We start from the raw sequence: 18,109 nt of genomic DNA on the forward strand, positions 1-18,109 counted from the left end.
TTTCATTGTCATCACAACCATCATCTTTATCACTGGGCAAGATTCGTTTTGTCACTCTTTTGTAAAGGGGTAGAGAGTGACATGCTAAAACATCCCAATCATGCCCTCGCCAGGTATGCTGCTCGAATCTCCCGAAGTAATCATAATCATCAACATCATCATCGTCGTCATCATCATCATTCCCATCCTCACCACCACCACCACCATCATCCTCTTCCTCCTCCTCATCATCATTATCATCACTATCAACAACGTGTAATATTAATCTGAAGTCCAACCTATACTTCTTTGCAACTTAGCTGTCTCCCTATGCCCCCCCCCCTCTCTCTCTCTCTGCCTCTGTCTCTCTCTCCCTCCCTCCCAAAGCTTACTATAATATTTTGAGTAATGATTCATACAACTTAAAACAGAATTGCGCTCGCAAAATTATAATAACATTGACAAAATCTGATTAGAATAAAAAAAATACTTGTTTATGCAGACATTCCGTTGGACTAATTCTTCAAGTGCCCGGTATCCGTGCAAAAACATACGGGGATCGTGCTTTTTCGTCATTTTGTTCAACGTCTTTGGAATTTACTATCAATCCATCTTCGTAATTGAGACATTATTGTGACCTTCAACTCTAGACCAAAGACCTACTTTTCCAGCAACTATGTGAATGACTCGTGACATATACTGTTTGAGGCCGGCTCCTTTGATTTTTTTTATTTCACCGATAGATGGCGTTTAGACGTTATGCAAATGTTTTTCAGCATCGTCATATTCATCATCATTATATTTTATATCATAAAATACCATATTTCTGGCGAAAACCCCACAGACTTTAAGTCGGGAGACCAGACCAATATACGTTTCCATTTTTTTATGAAAAAAGTTTGATGATAGTTGGTATATTTCGAGAGCAGATATTCTTATATCCCATCGAATCACTATCACACATTGTTACGCACATGCGCATTAGGATGATAACCCTCAATCTTTTAGTCATATTATTTCATTAGGAGACGATGAAGGAAATCACAATGAAAAGGGGAATATTTGTTGCGTCCACAGCCTAATGGTTTTAATCTCATGTTACATCAGCAATGCCCATCCAAATATTTCCACGTTACCCAATATTCATAATAAAATATTCCATATTTACATTTAACAAAAAAAAAATCACGTCCCCATATCGTCAGTTTGATATGCAAAACACACACATTTTATTCAAATTCAAATACCTGCCCATCCTGGTCAGTTTCTCTATTAAAAAGACAATTCTTTTGAAATAAACTCGTAAATACACCAAATTACAGGAAAGGCATTAATTTTTAAAGGAAGTGACATAACATCGAATCGTTATAAAATAATTATTTTTCCAATTCATTGATAGTTTATAAAAACACATGGCCAAAATTAAACTTATTTGAAATTAAATCTACCGAACTAATTTGAAATAAAATACACTAAACCCGTTTATTGCATGATCGGAGACGTTTAGCGTTTAAGGCGAAAGACACGTTGGTAGTATTGCCCTTATATACATATCAATCAAGCGGGAATCCTTGGATAGCACAAACTCTAAACCAGAAGAGAGCAGATTATTCTTTAAAAGGAATTTCATTAGTTCTTGTTAATGTTTAATTTCCATTTCACAGAGGCCTAGTACCGCCATTTCGAATTTTAAACAAATATATCGAACATGGCATCCGATGATTCATCTATGATAGTAAAAAAGACGCTCTGGTAGGAAATGTGCGATGAATGCGTTACATCCAGTTCCGGCTGCTGTGGGGTCAAAGGTCAAAGTTCGTTTAGTCCTGTGCAAAAGAAGCGGTCGTACCAACCCATTGCCTGAGAATACTAATCAGTAAATCACTCTGTTCGAATAGACAATGGGTTTAAAAGAGAGTTCATATTTTATATTGGTATTGGCAGATGAAAGAGACTTCGGTTTCGACGCTTGTCGTTACCCACGTGTTATCCGGTCGGTTATTGAAACTATGGACCGCTTGCCGGTGAGCATTCTGCTGCGGTTGATCCGGCTTGAAGCGGTTGAAGATATGGTTGCGTGTCCAGAAGAATTCAGTTCCATCTGCCCAGAAGTATCTAAAGAAAAAAGAAAGATCGTAGAAGCAATTACATTTACCAAATCATGTATTCACAAATCATAGAAATGTGTTTACTATTAAATTTTGCACTAAACGTATTTTGCATCCTAGTAAAAGCCCAACTATTTGTTTCAAAAGAATTCTCAACAAACTAGTGTTTATCAAAACAATTTCGGAGGTACATTTCTTCTCACAAGGGATAACCTATATGTGGAAATATTTGGACATTACAACTTCCAAAGTCAGCCATCAATTAAAAAAGACTTCTCGACAGATCCTTGAACTATTTGAGAAACCATCAAGATAATAACTCCAAAATTGATTAAAGTTATTTCCAATGAAGGTGGGGGACAAATCACATTGGCACAATGTGGATACACTATGTGATCACATGGACAAAGGGTGAAAACACTTTTTTTATTCACAGTGTCACATATGATTGTGACAATGTGATCACAATATCAACACACTGGGTGATTGTGTTCTCATATTGTGATCACATTGACGTAAGTGAACACACTGTGTGACACTGTGTTCACACTGTGAGCTTATTTTCACAACGTGAACACACTGTGGCACTGTGTTCATATTGTGTCATTGGCATTACAATGTTAACATTGTGTGAATGTTATCACAATTCAAACAGACAGTGTAGAACTGTTTACATACTGTGATCATACTGTGTAACACGGGATGCTCACACTGTTATGACATTGATATAATGTGAACACACTTTGCTTTTTCCTGCGGGGTTTTAGGCAGTCCAACAATGAATATTATTCTCCTTTTGACCCATGCATATATTCTCTTAACAGTTTTCATTGAAGGATCAACTCGTATTTGTTTTTAAAGTTCCTCCATTAAGCTACTGCACCCCGTTTCCTCCATGACAACAACGTACCTGTTGCTTTCGGGATCAGCAGGCAGTTCGGCAAGTCCCATCCAGACCTTGTTGGCGCCCCCACCGGTGTATCTAAGCCAGTTATGTTGGAATTTATTGTGCATCATGTCTTTGGTGACGATCAGGTGACCAGGCATCGGTCTGTAGTAGGACCCTGGGATCATCTGAGCTGAGAAACGTCTACACATATTGTTGGCTTCATCATATGGCAGTCTTTGCCAGAAATACCTGCACGAAAGAGAATTAAACAAGAAAACGTAAAAGAGATAGTTTTGATTTTTTACATAAAGATGGTACTTCCTACTTTCCTTTCAGAATTTGTTTAACCTCAACAACACCATCTATTGACATACTTTCGGGGAATTTTCCCATTTATGCGATTTGGTAAACAATTTGCATCGTACAGGATCGTGTCGTGTGCGGCGGGCTTAATGTCATCCATTCGCAGCACTTGGCAACTATATTTTTTGCTCACGTCGTCTAATAAAGGAACATCCGTCATAATTATCTCCTGCAGTCTATTATCCCAATGTTGGCAGCTCTGATTAAACCGCTTATTTCCAGCTATATACTACTCTCCTCAATGAATTTTGCGCAGATTGATGAACAGCGCCATCTTCGTCGGAACTTAATATACTACTTTCTTTTATTTATATTCATTTTTTGAATATGTGCATTCTCATTAGTTACCAAGATCGTGGGTTCGAGTCCACCCCGCGGGAGGATGACTGAAGCCAGTGCGTTGTGTGCAAACGTCTCTCCCATTTTTCATAGATGCAGGCTATGTTACAATGGAAAACACTCCGTCCCTCGGATAGGACGTTAAATGGAGGCCCCGTGTAGAGGAGAGTCACTACCTTTGCAGTTAAGAACCCACTACACTATTCGTATAAGAGTAGGGGGAAACCCCGGTGTAGTGGTCCACCTGCATTCCCCCCAATCAGTTATATCGGGAGGAGAGACCTGCGGGTCACAGTGATTCAGTTTGCTTTTCTCCTCCCAGGCACAGGTGATGCCAAACAAATAATAATAATAATAATAACAAAAAGAATACAAATAGCATTTCCATTTAACTGAATACAGAATGAAAGGCACTGGTGAAATGCTTTTCTGATGGGCATATTTGCTTTGGCTGGGAATCGAACCCTGCACTTTCACGTGTCTTTTAAGGCTCCTGACACCCTTCGACTACGGCACCTCCTTTTGTGGTGCTTCAAATAATGATCAATATAGTGAATAAATTTGATAGAACAACGATCTTTAGTGTGCAATGAAATGAGATTCCGGAAACGAAATATGACAGACCAGTGTTGAAGAAAACAAAAAGGAAACTTATTAAAAACCTAAAGGTTTAAATAAACTTCATAATTACGCTATGCCAGTTTTCCAAGCTAAGCTTTTACTTTTCAAATCTATATTATCTCATGGAATCATATTTGATTTGTGTGTGTCTTTTTTTCTTTTTTCTCCATGCGGGCACTCGAGTAAATCAATATCAAGTTGCGAATTGATATCACGAGTGTTATCGTGCAATCACGTAACAGAAATTATGTCAAATTAATCGGTTTAATTACCTAACGTCATAGTAATTAATATCAAGACAAAACAAGCAAGCATAAGTCTTATATGCTGGCAGACTTAAAGCATTGAGATTTCCATGTCTAATTAACGTTTATTTGTCTATTGTTGATATAAAACATTGAGATTTTCATTGCCTTCGAGACACATTGCGGTCATGAAATGTCTGTATTGTAATCCTCTTCGGTGTCCAAGCAATTATCGTCCTAATTTCTTTATTCCACTTAATTCCAAAGCCATCACTGAGTCTGTGGACACAGACGTTTGATTTTCGTCCAGTTTGCACAGTGCGTAATGTAGAATCTGAAGTAATGAGACTAGATTCGCTATGTACGGTGACACATACAAAGAGTTTGGAGTCATGTCTCCATCCCAGATTTGGTATAATTGGTTTAAAGTATCAAATCTGAGTCTGAGCCTGCAGACTAGCTATTACATCGGATGGAAGATGTCATCGTATGTACAATGTATTTATTTACTTATAATTTGGCAGACGTTATAAAGGATGGACCTTCTTGTGCATCGCTCTTCATGGATACATTTTGTGAATGTGATTTTCTTCTATAATTTCCCAACTAGTGTATTTTATACACTCTGAATTTTTTTTTGCCCAACATAATTTTTAAAAGGAAGCAAACAAGTGTGTTTGGTTAAATGATGCCCAATGAAATTTATCCACAGAACATGCATTTTGCCTAAAATGTGACAAATTTTTCCCAAACAAACATGACTGTGCATGTCTGTTCCCTTTTTTAATCAATATTGGGTGACTATTTACTCAATCAATTTTAGAGTGTATCAAGTAAATATCGGTGAATATATCATGTTAATTTCATACTCATAGGAAAGCGTTTATTTTTCTCGAAATGACAATTACCTTTCTTCAATTTGTACTGACATTATTTCTCTTCAAATTCGGAATATCGGCATTGATTAAATATCAAATGACCCAATCCCCATCCCTTTATTCCCTTCAAATTCTGAAACGTAGCTAGATATAATAAATGCTATGTCATAGTAAGGTATTATAGCCACTGGTTTGTAGGAAAAAACAACCTTATTTACTATAGTTATGTCACTTTCTAAACAGGCATGATTTGAATCAATTCCAAAACTGATCTGAATGTGTCATCCTAAATTTCTGGAAGGCCGTATATAGGTAAGGGGGTAATCTATTTAGTTCAAGTCGGGGGCCAACCATGACCTTGCTGCTCTTTATTTGGGACCTTGGAATCTAACCAGCCTGACAACAGCAGGTATGACGCATTATTAGGTATGGGGGTAGAAATAGGGTGAAGTGGTTCCAACGGTGTGACTGTATCATATCTTGCAGTTCACAAAGTGGCCCAAAACTGTAATGACTTTCATGGCATTGTATGAAAAGTTCTTCCCAAGTGGTTCAACGCCGACACACATCACCGTACCAAGTGGTTCAATGCCGACAAAACTCACCGGACGCATAATTATTATCCGGGGGAGAAATACATTTTGTTTTTGTTTAAAAAAACTCGAAAGCGAGGGAGCTAAGTGATTGAGCTTGTCTCGAGGCGCTTTAAAATTAAGGATTTCGTGCACACTTCTAGTAAATTTTGAAAAAAAATCCGTAAAACAATATCATGTTTTCAAAAATTCAGAGATGTTAATGCCTCGTGCCCTCTATGCTGCGTACTGCGATGCCCACACATATTCGAATAAGGAGCCCCCTCCCTATGATATGACAGCCACCAGCTCTACCTCCCCCGGAGAAAAGACGGGTTGGAATGATGAGACATGACCCCTTCGCGGTCACGGATCATGATGGTGATTAATAAACGGCAGTGACACATGGTCAGCAGAATCTCGCTACTTTGTGGAAATTAAATCAGGTCATTTCCAAATACTTTTAATTCTTTAAAATATTTATCGAGCAACTGTTTTCTATAATCTTAATAGTTATCCATCTCCAGAAATGGGATTAGAACAGTTTTAAAAAGATAACAGACGCCAGAGGGCGCAATGATCATGATCAACCACTCCAGATCATTTGGTAACGTCAAAGACCCCAAACCACACTGGAAGTATTCGAAAGAGATCAGTCCAATCTCGTTGAGAATAAACCACTTTTATTTTCTTTCATTGATAAATAAGCCCTAATTTATTGATCTAAATTCGAATTTTGGAAATAAAGGTACCGAGCATCGACAGAAGAAAGGGCTACCCCCCCCCCCCCCCCGTCGCATCACTGCCATTGATGAGCGGGCAGCATCCGCCAGAAAAAAAAACACGGGAAAGGGATGTTTTCACCAGTAGGCGAGAAAAAAGTGTCAAAAACTCCCCAAAGTGAGAAAAAAACCTAAATCACGATGGCCTAAAACGCGAATAGAGTTTGTAATTTGTAAACCTCGGACATGACTGTGCGGAAAAGCCAAACTAAGAGTGAGAAAATCTTGTAAAATATCCGGTCAAGTCGGGTATCTGGATAATATCCGAGTTTGGTGTATCGATTGTCTGCCCTTGAAATCGTATACTCGTTTAAGGTGTTTTTGCTTGACGATTCTCGCGGATGCTAATGATAATAAAATGAATCATATAGCGTAGCTACTATATGTATCTACTGCGCTTAAAAATTGGTATCACAATTGTCGTGTATAGGATTAAGTTTTTGGAAATTCCTAATTTGCTTCGATACTGTTTAGTTTTATCTCGTAAATCGATTTTTATTTAGATTTGAATTCACCAATTAAGGGCGTACTGTTTTTTGTAGTCATGGAAAGCGTGTCTCTTGTCGGTTTAGTTGTTAATTTTCCCTAAATTTGTTGTACAAGCCCAGTGACATTAAACTGTAGATGTGGCGTGTGATACGTCGAAACAAAACCCAAGAATCAGTCAGTCTCATAAACACTATAGTCTAGACTCGGTCTGATTCTTGGGTTTTGTTTCGACGTATCACACGCCAGAATAATTATTATCACCCCGGCTGTAGCCGAGTCACCATACAGGCACTCAAGCAGTCGAGGAATTTATTCCTACCGGGTGCCCTATCACCTCACCTGGGTTGAGTGCAGCACAATGTGGCTTAATTTCTCGCTGAGGGAAAATACGTTATGGTTGGGAATCGAACCCACGTCCCTCAGATTGAAAGACGAGAGTCGTAACCACTAGACCACGACGCCCCCACTCATCAATGATAGTGACCCTTTTGCTCTCGAGCTTCTACTTTGATACCTCTAAAAGCTGCATGCATCTTCGTAAATAGAAATGAAATATAAATAAAATATGTCGAAGCACATAACGCTTAAGTAGTGTATACCACTGGACGAGAGTCCCTTCTAGAACAGGGGCCAGTTGCAGAAAGAGTTGCGTTTAAACGGAAGTCTAAAAATCAATCGCAAGTCAAAAATGCGCGCTGTTGATTGGTTGAAAATGAAGTTGCGCATGATTTTTAGAGATGCGTTTGATTGCAACTCTTTCTGCAACGGGCCCCAGGTGTACTTTTGGCGGATAAAACAGTGGGCAGGCTTATCTTAATTTGGATTAATTAAGATTAGTGGCCCTGGGGCTACAGGGAAGTACTCATTATTCCGTATATATTTCCATGTGCATCCACCAGCCTCGGCTTATGCATACACTAATTTCCAACAGCTATCACACAGATAGACAATGATATATCTTAACCATGAGAAATGTGACTGCAACGGTGATGATTAGGTATTTATCATATTATTGTTGAAAAAACAGGTTACTAGTAGTCTGTTTAGTCGAATCAGTTTGGACTACAGTTACGCTTCACCTGGGTCAAATTCGAATTTATTAGTAATCTGTTTAGTCTAATCAGTTGGGAATACAGTTATGCTTCACTTGGGTCAAATTCGACTTTAGAAATGCATATAATACATTCTTTGCATTATTGACAATACCCTTTATATGTTCTTGAATCCATCCTGCAAGGCGGTGCGAAAACTGCATAATTAACAGCACAAAAGCACATTCCTAAATATATTTTTTCCTCTGAAACAACGAATGACATTGCGAAACAGCTAAATTAACCGCCAGACGATTTCTAATCAGGACAATTATTTTTGATATCCTCCATTTTCCCCTCTCGGTAATCTAAACCATATTTGTTAAGTTGTTTTGGGGTCTATCCTTCTATGCTTCTGAAATTTGTACTATAAACAGGTTTTAACAAGATAATTAACTTCACACTAATATGAATAAAAAGAGTGTGGTAAATGAGATCTTTAGATTCCCCGGGTCTATGTTAGCAATAAAATTGCATACACGATTCATATTGCTAAATGTTGTAAAACTGATGTAAGTTTTCTTTGAATCTTTGAATCATATCTGTCATTTTGATTTTGAGCTAATTTTGGCATACCATTCTACATAGTCTGATAGTAAAAAATGAAGTCAAGACCACGATGCCGTAATATTCCTTTTCTGTTCATCTCGATTATATTTTATTTGAAATGGCAGATGATTCAAGGTTGACAGACACCTTCTGGGGTGGCTAATTTCATTTTTATTTTAAGTTTAGTCAGGTCGATATCAATTTTCGCTGCTACAAGATATGAGGTGGTTACCTTGCATTTGAAATCCCCCCGAAAGAAAATAATAATGAATAGATAGGTAAATAGATAAATAAATAAAAGTAAGAATAATATTAAAGAATTAAATTCAATCAATAGATACATAGATAAATAACTAAATGAATAATAGGAAATACAGGTGTAAAAAAGATAAACGGAAATTAAAAATGAGAAGACAAAGGAAAACAGGATAAAAAGAAAAAAAAGAAAAATCGAAAACGTACAGATATTTTGTTTTCAATAAACGGACTATTTCTCCTATACACACTAAATAGTTGGCATAGTTGACAAAAAAAAATGCTTCTGTACCCCTTGGGTTGAGATTCGCAAGTAGGATGGCAGTTTAACAAGTGCTTCGGAAAGGTGTGAACAGCTCATAACAGGTTGTATCAAGTGTTTACTTTGATCTTATTTTAAATGGTGATAATTGCGCCGGAAAATGCCAATGTCCCTCCTTTAGAAGGGAACAAGTGTTGTTTTTCTTTTTCTGTGTGTGTGGGTGTGCGGTGACGGTTTCTAGTTTGAGGAAGACGTAAGAGCAAATGCCTATATTGTGTTTCGCCAAGTTCTAATAAGGTACTTTCCCTACTGCAGATTAGACAACAAATAAACAGGAAAGAGTTGTTCATGTAAAAATAAAAATACACCATCCGAAATGTTTTGACCAATTTATTGGTTTGGTTAACATATGAACATAATGTATATAAGGCCTGCTTTTACAAACTTTGCTCATTCTCCTGACGACGACAAGAACACACTTGTCGAAACGTCGAGATTAGGTGGTCCTTTTCAGGACCAACACTTGCCCAAGAAAGATACATGATGTACCGTGAAACCTACTACACTATTCTTCTTCGCCATGGAAACCTTCAGAAGTTATGAACATATATCGTTGTTTAAGATACATTTCATCCGTTTTACATTCAATTTTCTTTTAACGAACAGTTGGTAGATTCCTAGAAAGTGTGTTATAGCTCCTGGAGTGAAATGTTCATCACACTCACGGGAGAGGAAACATCCACATTCAAAATAAGTAAATCTCACTCCAAAAGAGTGAAATCGTCTCACTCCGAGATGGAGTGTGATTAGGAACCATGGATCTGTCTTACAAAGAGTTGCGATTGATCCGATCGACCACAACTATGGAAAGCCAAAAACGCCAACATCTAAAATGCTCGTCCGTTTAAAGTTATTTTCCAGATATGATGTATATTAATACATTTATCGTTTTGTTGAAAATCCAGTTTGCCTTTTTTGGTCTACAAAGGACATTGTGCAAGATATGACATAGATTGATTTCCATGTTGAGGATGATTCGATCAATCCCACTCTTTGTAAGATGGGGCCCAGGTGAATATTCACTCAACTTTCATATAAAGATTAATAAAAATGTATTAAAAAAACGATTGTGTAAATATCAAAAAGATATAAGTAACGAGTATGCCTCTACTGTAGAACAATAGGAACAATATTTCGGAGACGATTGATGTTTTCAATCTATACATATCACTTTTCATACGAGTGGATAATCCCCGCCTAAATTCGCTGCAAAATATACTTTTTCCACTTCGAATCACTTCAAATCTATAGGTAATTTTGATTAATGCAGCATGATGTAAATTGGGGAAATTTAAATGACAAGTATGCATTATAAACCATGGTTGAGTGTCAGTATTGTGAGCCGTTAATACTCGAGCAGCTTATCTAAAACTAGCGTAATCTGCCCGCACCTAAAATAGAACCAAACATTGATTGGAAGATAGGGCCATAGTTTGTCCGAATGAATTGTGTTAATTCAGGATGCACCTTTACGCAACGTCTTTCATGAATGATAAAACCCCCCAGAATTTTGGCTTCCGCGATGCACTAAGATTAAGGAACGCAGTAAACATGGGATAATTATTGCAAATGACCGTCAAATGACAATGAACGACTGGGGGAGGGGGGTCTTTTAAAAAATTGATGAGCCGGAAATGCAGTTTCGTCATAAATTTCAAAGCTGACGAAAAATCGATAATATGTTGTTTGTAGAGTCGACACTGCTGTTTTGACTAACCGATTTTCCACAAAGGCGAGTATGTCTTTGAATGGCTTTTGACAAAAGATTATCTGCGTCATAGAAAACGTCTCCGTATTGATGGCAAAAATTCCCAAATATTTCACAGCGGCCTCCATGGACTCTCAACCAGTTCGGCCTCGATATCCTTTGGGTGGTTTGCAAAAAATATTTGCAGTCAATTACGAATTTTCTGTAACAATTCAGTTACACTTCCTGTTGTAAAAGACTGACCATCAATATTTATCGAAGTGACACTTCCTGTTGCAAAAGAATGACCATCAATATTTATCGCAATATACATGACTGATTTGGGGTCATTAAATAGATTTGCAATCGATTGCGATTTTCCTGTAGCTCCAAATTTGTCTTTGACTCGAATAACTCTTCTACATCATGCAGTAGTCACGCCTAAATCGATACCAGAGTAATAAAAACTATTATGATATTTTGAATGGCATATACCCATCGGTTAGGATTCGGCAGCATTGGTGCGACTTATCCATTAATTAACGACGAGGATTTTTGTTTGTTTTTTCAGTTTAGTTTATAGTTTGGTCATGGTCAAGAGTCATTAAGATCATTCTTCCTGTGGTAAAACTAACACTGACCTTCTTTTGTCCTGCACCTGTTTTGAGTTCGACCAAAGTAACAGGTCCTTTTTGGTTTCTCTCTTTTTTCATGTCGTATTCATTTATATCATCATGTCACTGGAAGCCGGGATGCTGGGGGTGATTCTTTTTTTCTGGGGGTTCGTAGCACCCACGAGGAAGGTTCCTGGTACTATAATGTCTGTAATAATGCTTTTTAACCATCCTCCCGGAAACTAAAATTACGGGTTGCCCCAAATTCACTACTTTGTTTAACATCATGACGTTGCATGTTTTTGGCCTTTCTTCATTATTTAGTCACGTTAGTGGTGAAGACAACTAACTTATTTATCATTCCCAGACAGTTAAGAATAATTTGATAGCCAATTGAGCTGATACAATGAAGTTCTACCGTTAGAGGTTCATGTCACAATGGACTTTCCATAGGTAAACCACAACTTTAGAACGGGGTTGAAATAAAACCCACCATTAGAATACGGGCCTATGGGATAACACTTAGGCCTACCGAGGCAACATTGCTACAGATTTTTTTGTTTCGATCTTTTTCTTGGGGTACTTACTTGTAGCACAAATTTCCAAAGTTGGTCCATCCAGGCAGGCATCCACCCATGACGTGTCCCGGCATTTGTGGTTGTCCATGGGGACCTCCTGCAGGGAATCCAGGGTTACCGGGTCCAACTCCTGGGTTGCCGCCCCATCCGCCTCCTGGTCCACCGCCGCCTGGGAACCCACCACCTCCTGGATTGCCTGGGAACCTACCACCGCCTGGGTTATTTGGAGGGATTCCTTGATTTGGGAAACCTCCAGGGTTTTGGGGCTGCCTTGGATTCGGAGGGAACTGCGCCTGGACATAGACCAGGGACGCCAGTAAAATCGTTAAACACGTTGTACCCATGCTTCAAGAATACGTATTGTCCAGTTCCACTAGGAAATGAATAACAGGGATCCTACAAGGTGCACCTGATGTGCAGTGGTCTTTGATGTTGCCTGCAACAAAACCTGATAGACGATTCCTTTGGATGTTTCCCTGCTAGAGAGATGTTAGGAAGTCCTCACTGCTGTAGAGATCCAGGGTGAAGTGAGGTTTCTTTCATTGGTTTCATTCTGGGCCAGCCGTCGAGAGGGGGACAGGGAGGGGGTACGACCGAACAGGTGCGTCATCTGCCTGCGTAGGGGATGAAGCTCGAACATAGTGTAGTCTCCGTACACAGTCTCGTTATTTCTCGTTTGGTTTCTTTTCTCCATGATAAGGGCAATGGGACCAGGGTATTGGAAGTCTCACTATATACCAATATGCAGTAGGGCCTTTCAAAGGTGGATGGTTAATAGGATAAGATGTTTGCCATAAAATTTTCTCTGACTTTGCTGGACTGGTTATCTTATACACTTTTTTGTAGTCATGTTATTGTTTGTACCTTGTATAATTACATGCTTGAACGTGGTTGTGTGTTTTTTTAAGAAGCAAATAAAGAAGCTATTATCATTGTTTTTATAAAATGTGATTACACTGGCTAAGAGGAAACTGATATAATTTGATTCATTTCTTATCATCTCGGAAAGTACATCTCGAAAAGTATCTTAACTGAAATTTACGACTCATATGGTTCAGTTCCTTTTAAATTACAGGCCTACTTTCCAATTTGTATTCAACGACACTTAGCGTAGGTAAGCCGTTGCGACAGATGTCAATATATTACGTGATCGCATATTGTATACGGGAAAACTTAAACAACTGCAGATTATCAATAATACAAAGGGTGAATTAATGAGATAATGATAATAATAAGCAATTCTAAACTTAAATAAAGGGATCATGATATTTGTTATTCATGGAACATAGTAACAAGTGGTTCGACAAGCTAGAGAATATCAAAGCAAATAATCCATTTATATCAAAGTAAACATAACAAGTACAGTAACTTGAAGTGACATAAATACATTTCGTATTTATAAAGTTGATACTTAGTTCATTCAAAATCTACAAGAGAGTTTCATTTTCCTCAGTGAATGAATACTCTTCACTTTTTTATTCAGGGTTGGTGTTTATATGATATCCTTCTCCCAAGATCTGATTTTGTGTCGCATTGTGGTCTGATGATACAGACTATGTCCATGAAAGCGGGAGGAGCGAAGATTGATTTAATTGACTAACGGAAGGCGTGGTTTCAGGAGGGGAATACACCAATCATCGATCTCGATGCTGTGTCGAATGAGAAGAAATGTGGAAAATATGTCAGCTCTCGGAAAGATTGACAAAGCCAAGAAACCAGGGGTGTTTCTCAAGAACCTCAGGATTGGACTTTTCGAAAGTTTTGGCGAGGAATCTTCTCAAATGTTTATCTTCATGGCGTACCAGTCGCGCTAATAGCTTACAAATTTAATTATTTTAATCAGGGAGATGTCTCCAGGTGTCAATAAGGCAGAAAACTGACCAACGCAGAGTATGGATAACAAGACAGTCTTAAAATAAAAATCGAAATGGTAATAGAAGAATGCCATAAAATTAAAACCTGTATTTAAAAAAAAAACTGAGCGTAGCTCTCAAAAATTAATATTAAAGTCACAGTCTTCGTCTGTCCTTATGGTGTGAAAAAAAATCGAATTCTGAAAACAAGCCAAGCAAGATAGTTCTTGTTCAGTCTTGAAATAACCCTTTTTGCAACTATTATTACTAGAACAGAGAAGGAATTAACACATGTGGAGCGGTGTGGCCTAGCGGATTAGTCTTCTGACTTTGTAACAGAGGGTCTTGGCTTTGAATCCCAGCCATGGCGTTATTTCCTTCAGCAAGAAATTTATTCACATTGTGCTGCACTCAACCCAGGTGAGGTGAATGGGTACCCGGTAGGAAGAAATTCCTTGAATGCTTGAGCGCCTTGGCAGCCAAGCTGTTCTCTGCTGGGAGAACAGCTTTTAGAACCGAAGTGACTTCCCTGGTTAAACGTACCTATATTATTACTATAATATCGTTATATAAATTTATTTTCATAAAAAGCTACAATAGTTTGAGAGGACATGTTTTGCTACTTGTTAACACAATGCTTGCATTGTGAATGAGTGGTGAGTATTGCTGTCGGCTTATAGAGGACTTACAAAATCCGAAGGAAAAAAAACTTGTTCAATTGGCACACGTCCCAACAGACCGATGGTTAAAACGTAATCATGGTAATATTAAGGGCCTGCAATTATTGAAGATATCCACGGTATTCAATCAGGCTTATTAGTGACACACCTCCGAGAGATTCAGGATTTTAATAATTCAACCCCGTCCCCCTCTCTACACTGTTGTGTACAAACATGACAAGCTCTTTTTGCAACATGGGGCCTCCTGAGCTATTTTTGATACTTTGGGCTTAAAAATATGAAAGGGCAATATATAACTCACCCATTTTTTCTCTTTCGTCACTCTACCTCTCTCCCCCTCACTCCTGTTTGTACACATCATTTTCCTTTCCGCATTTCCCTAGTTTCCCTATATCTTGCTGATATAATTTGTATGCATACTGGCTTATATATATATTTTTTTTGGGGGGGGAGGGGAGAACGAGGGGCAGCTCACCCCAATGAAAAAAAATCCATTACCGAGAAAAAGAAGAAAAGGAAAAGACATGAATGAGAAAGGGGAAGGCGATAACATTTAACGGTATATTTTGTTAACTTGTTAAAATCTATCTTTAGATTTGGGAGATCCTCCAAGAGTTCAGGTCACTTATCCATTTCCTTACTAGATTACATTAATACGTGTGCCCTGAAACGGTTGTGGTGTGAAGGAAATTAACTAACAACATGTTTCATTTAATACATTTACTGATTTTGCATGCAGAATGGAATTCGATTGGGTGCCCGATAAAAATAAAATATCTGCGTTCTTTTGTCTGAATGATTTGAACTGAATTCATTTCATTTCATGTTGGTTTAAACCGAATGGACTCTCGTTGACTTGGCCTGATTTGAATTGACTTTTTGATTTGATTGCATTGGTCTTTGCCCTGATTTTATTTGAATTCTGACAATATTAGATCTATTTCATTCCATGATATGCCGTCTTGCTTGAGATATAGTACTGAACGTGGGAAATAATTATGGATTTATGTTCAAATGCAGTGGAATGGTAAACCAGATACCCAGAGGATGCTGATTATCAACTCATCGAGGAGCTATCCGACTCTGTAAAGTTTCCTACGTCGTTTTTACCTTCTACCTTCCGACTAACCGTGTTATTTTGCTCCAAATGATTCATTAGTCAGTTTCTTTATTATCCGGGTAACCGTGCTACTATATACTCTAGAAAAATGTTTGGTAAAGTGGGAACATGCAAGTTGGTTGGGTAAAAAGATAATAAATATTGTGTGTTTTTACGTAATGTTGAGTTGAAATAGTCTAATATGGGATAAAAGAAATACCAAGCAATCATGCATATTCCCTTTTTACCCAATATTGGGTAAAAATTTTACTCAATGTTTTTAGAAGTCGGGTCGTGTGGTCCAGTGGTTAGAGCATTGGACTCATAATCGCATGGTTGTGAGTTCGAACCCCAACTCTGCCATCGTCTCCACTTTGATAAAAAGGCCCGAGAGTGATATCTGTCGTCTATAACGTCAGCCACTATGACTGATAAACCTAGACGTAAAACGTTTCATAGGTACCTGGTTATATACCAGCTTGGCGTTTACCAGCAAAATGCTGTCCGGCCGAGTTCCTACGGGAGTTACCACAAACAGAAACAGAGTGTATCTAGCTATATGACATTGTATGGAGTTTTTTCCGTGTCTAGTTACCTTACTATTCGGTGGGTTTGACTTCGATTAACCGTGCTTTCGAACTCTAAGGGGTTAGTCGAGTCTGCTAACTATCCGGTAAGTTCTGCTAACCAAGTGTTCACAGGTGATATATTATGTTAAACAATACTGGAGATTAAAAGAGAAATCAACATGAAGAGAAGTGTAGGTAATCTCTCATCTGCAATGGACTATAATGCAACGTTGAATGAATATGAACGGAACAGATTGGGAGCTGATCTACACAAGTGACCGGTAGTGATTTATGAAACATTAAGGAATTTAGAAGGAAAATTATTACTAAAAGTCTTTACACTTTCTGTAAAAAAAATAAAATATATGAAAAAACATGCAAAAGAATTCAGGGCTATCTGGTCTGACAACCCCACTCACTCCCTTGCCCCAACTCCACTGGTTTATTTGTATTTCGTCTAATGCCAATTCGTCCAATTGCCAACTCGTCTACTATTATTTGGTCTACCATCACATGGTCTACTTCCATTTAGTCTAATGCCATTCCGTCTAATAACCAGTTGGACCAATAGCCATTTAGACCATATAAAATTTGGTCTAATTGGACTAAGTGTTAAATTGTGCAAAATGAATTGAAATGAAATGAAAATTAGACCAACTGGTTGTGAGACGAAATGGTGATTAGACGAAGTGATGAGTGGACCAATGGTTCTGTTTCTGTTTGTGGTAACTCCCGTAGGAACTCGGCAGGACAGCAGTGGCGTAGCTAGGATTTTTTTCCCGGGGGGGCACTGGGGGGTCCTTGCTTTTTCAGGGGGGGCACCTGCCATTTTTCCGGTGTGTGTGTATGTGTCCACAAGGGCGGATCCGGCTTTCGCCAATAGGGGACGGGGCCCGAAATTATCTTCACCTATATCAGTCACTTGTTAGTTTTATTCTTATAAAGCAGCATAAACATAAAATAATCTCATAAGCCTTATAAAAAGTGCGAGCGCGAAGCGCGAGCGATTTTTTTTTTACCTTAATGTATTTTTTCTTGAAATTTAATTTTCTGGGCAATGTTATGTGTGATCCTGAACAAGATTCGTATGTACCCCCAAGCGCGAACAGAAATTTTTATCAACTCTTCTAGCATTATCGAAAAGGGACCTGTTAAGGACTGCTTACAATTACCCACGAAGACGGTATATATTTCAATAATGCGAGCGCGAAGCGCGAGCAAATTTTTTGACAATTTGACCTAAAAAATGGTCATTCTAAGCACTTTTTGTATTAATTAATGGGATAGGTATGTAACTAAACAATTGATGCGATCGCGAAGCGCGAGAGGAAGAAAATTGAGATTGACCTAAAAGCGGGACACTCTATTCATATTTTGTAAGTCATAAATAGGATACAGTCAATTGGGTATCATTAATAATGCGATCGTGAAGCGTGAGCAGACAATTATTGATATTCTGATGTAAAACTGGATAATTTAAGTACATTTTAAATAAAGAACATGCACGCTATCGCGCATGTTTTATATTTAGACCTAAAATCTGGGCA

The 18,109-nt window shown here is 38.2% G+C and overlaps 1 protein-coding gene across 1 annotated transcript; it reads right to left on the bottom strand.

Annotated features, from left to right (window-relative positions):
• Window positions 1–1,038: 1,038 nt before the first annotated feature.
• On the bottom strand, window positions 1,039–12,908 carry LOC121405931 (collectin-12-like). Its single transcript, XM_041596924.1, has 3 exons — window positions 12,371–12,908; window positions 2,998–3,225; window positions 1,039–2,094 (listed from the first exon to the last, which is right to left on the bottom strand). Exons 1-3 carry the CDS (start codon window positions 12,703–12,705, stop codon window positions 1,899–1,901), a joined length of 759 nt encoding a protein of 252 aa, XP_041452858.1. The 5' UTR covers window positions 12,706–12,908; the 3' UTR covers window positions 1,039–1,898.
• Window positions 12,909–18,109: the final 5,201 nt, after the last annotated feature.

This window comes from Lytechinus variegatus, chromosome 19, assembly GCF_018143015.1.
Source record: "Lytechinus variegatus isolate NC3 chromosome 19, Lvar_3.0, whole genome shotgun sequence".
NCBI classification, from domain to species: domain Eukaryota; kingdom Metazoa; phylum Echinodermata; class Echinoidea; order Temnopleuroida; family Toxopneustidae; genus Lytechinus; species Lytechinus variegatus.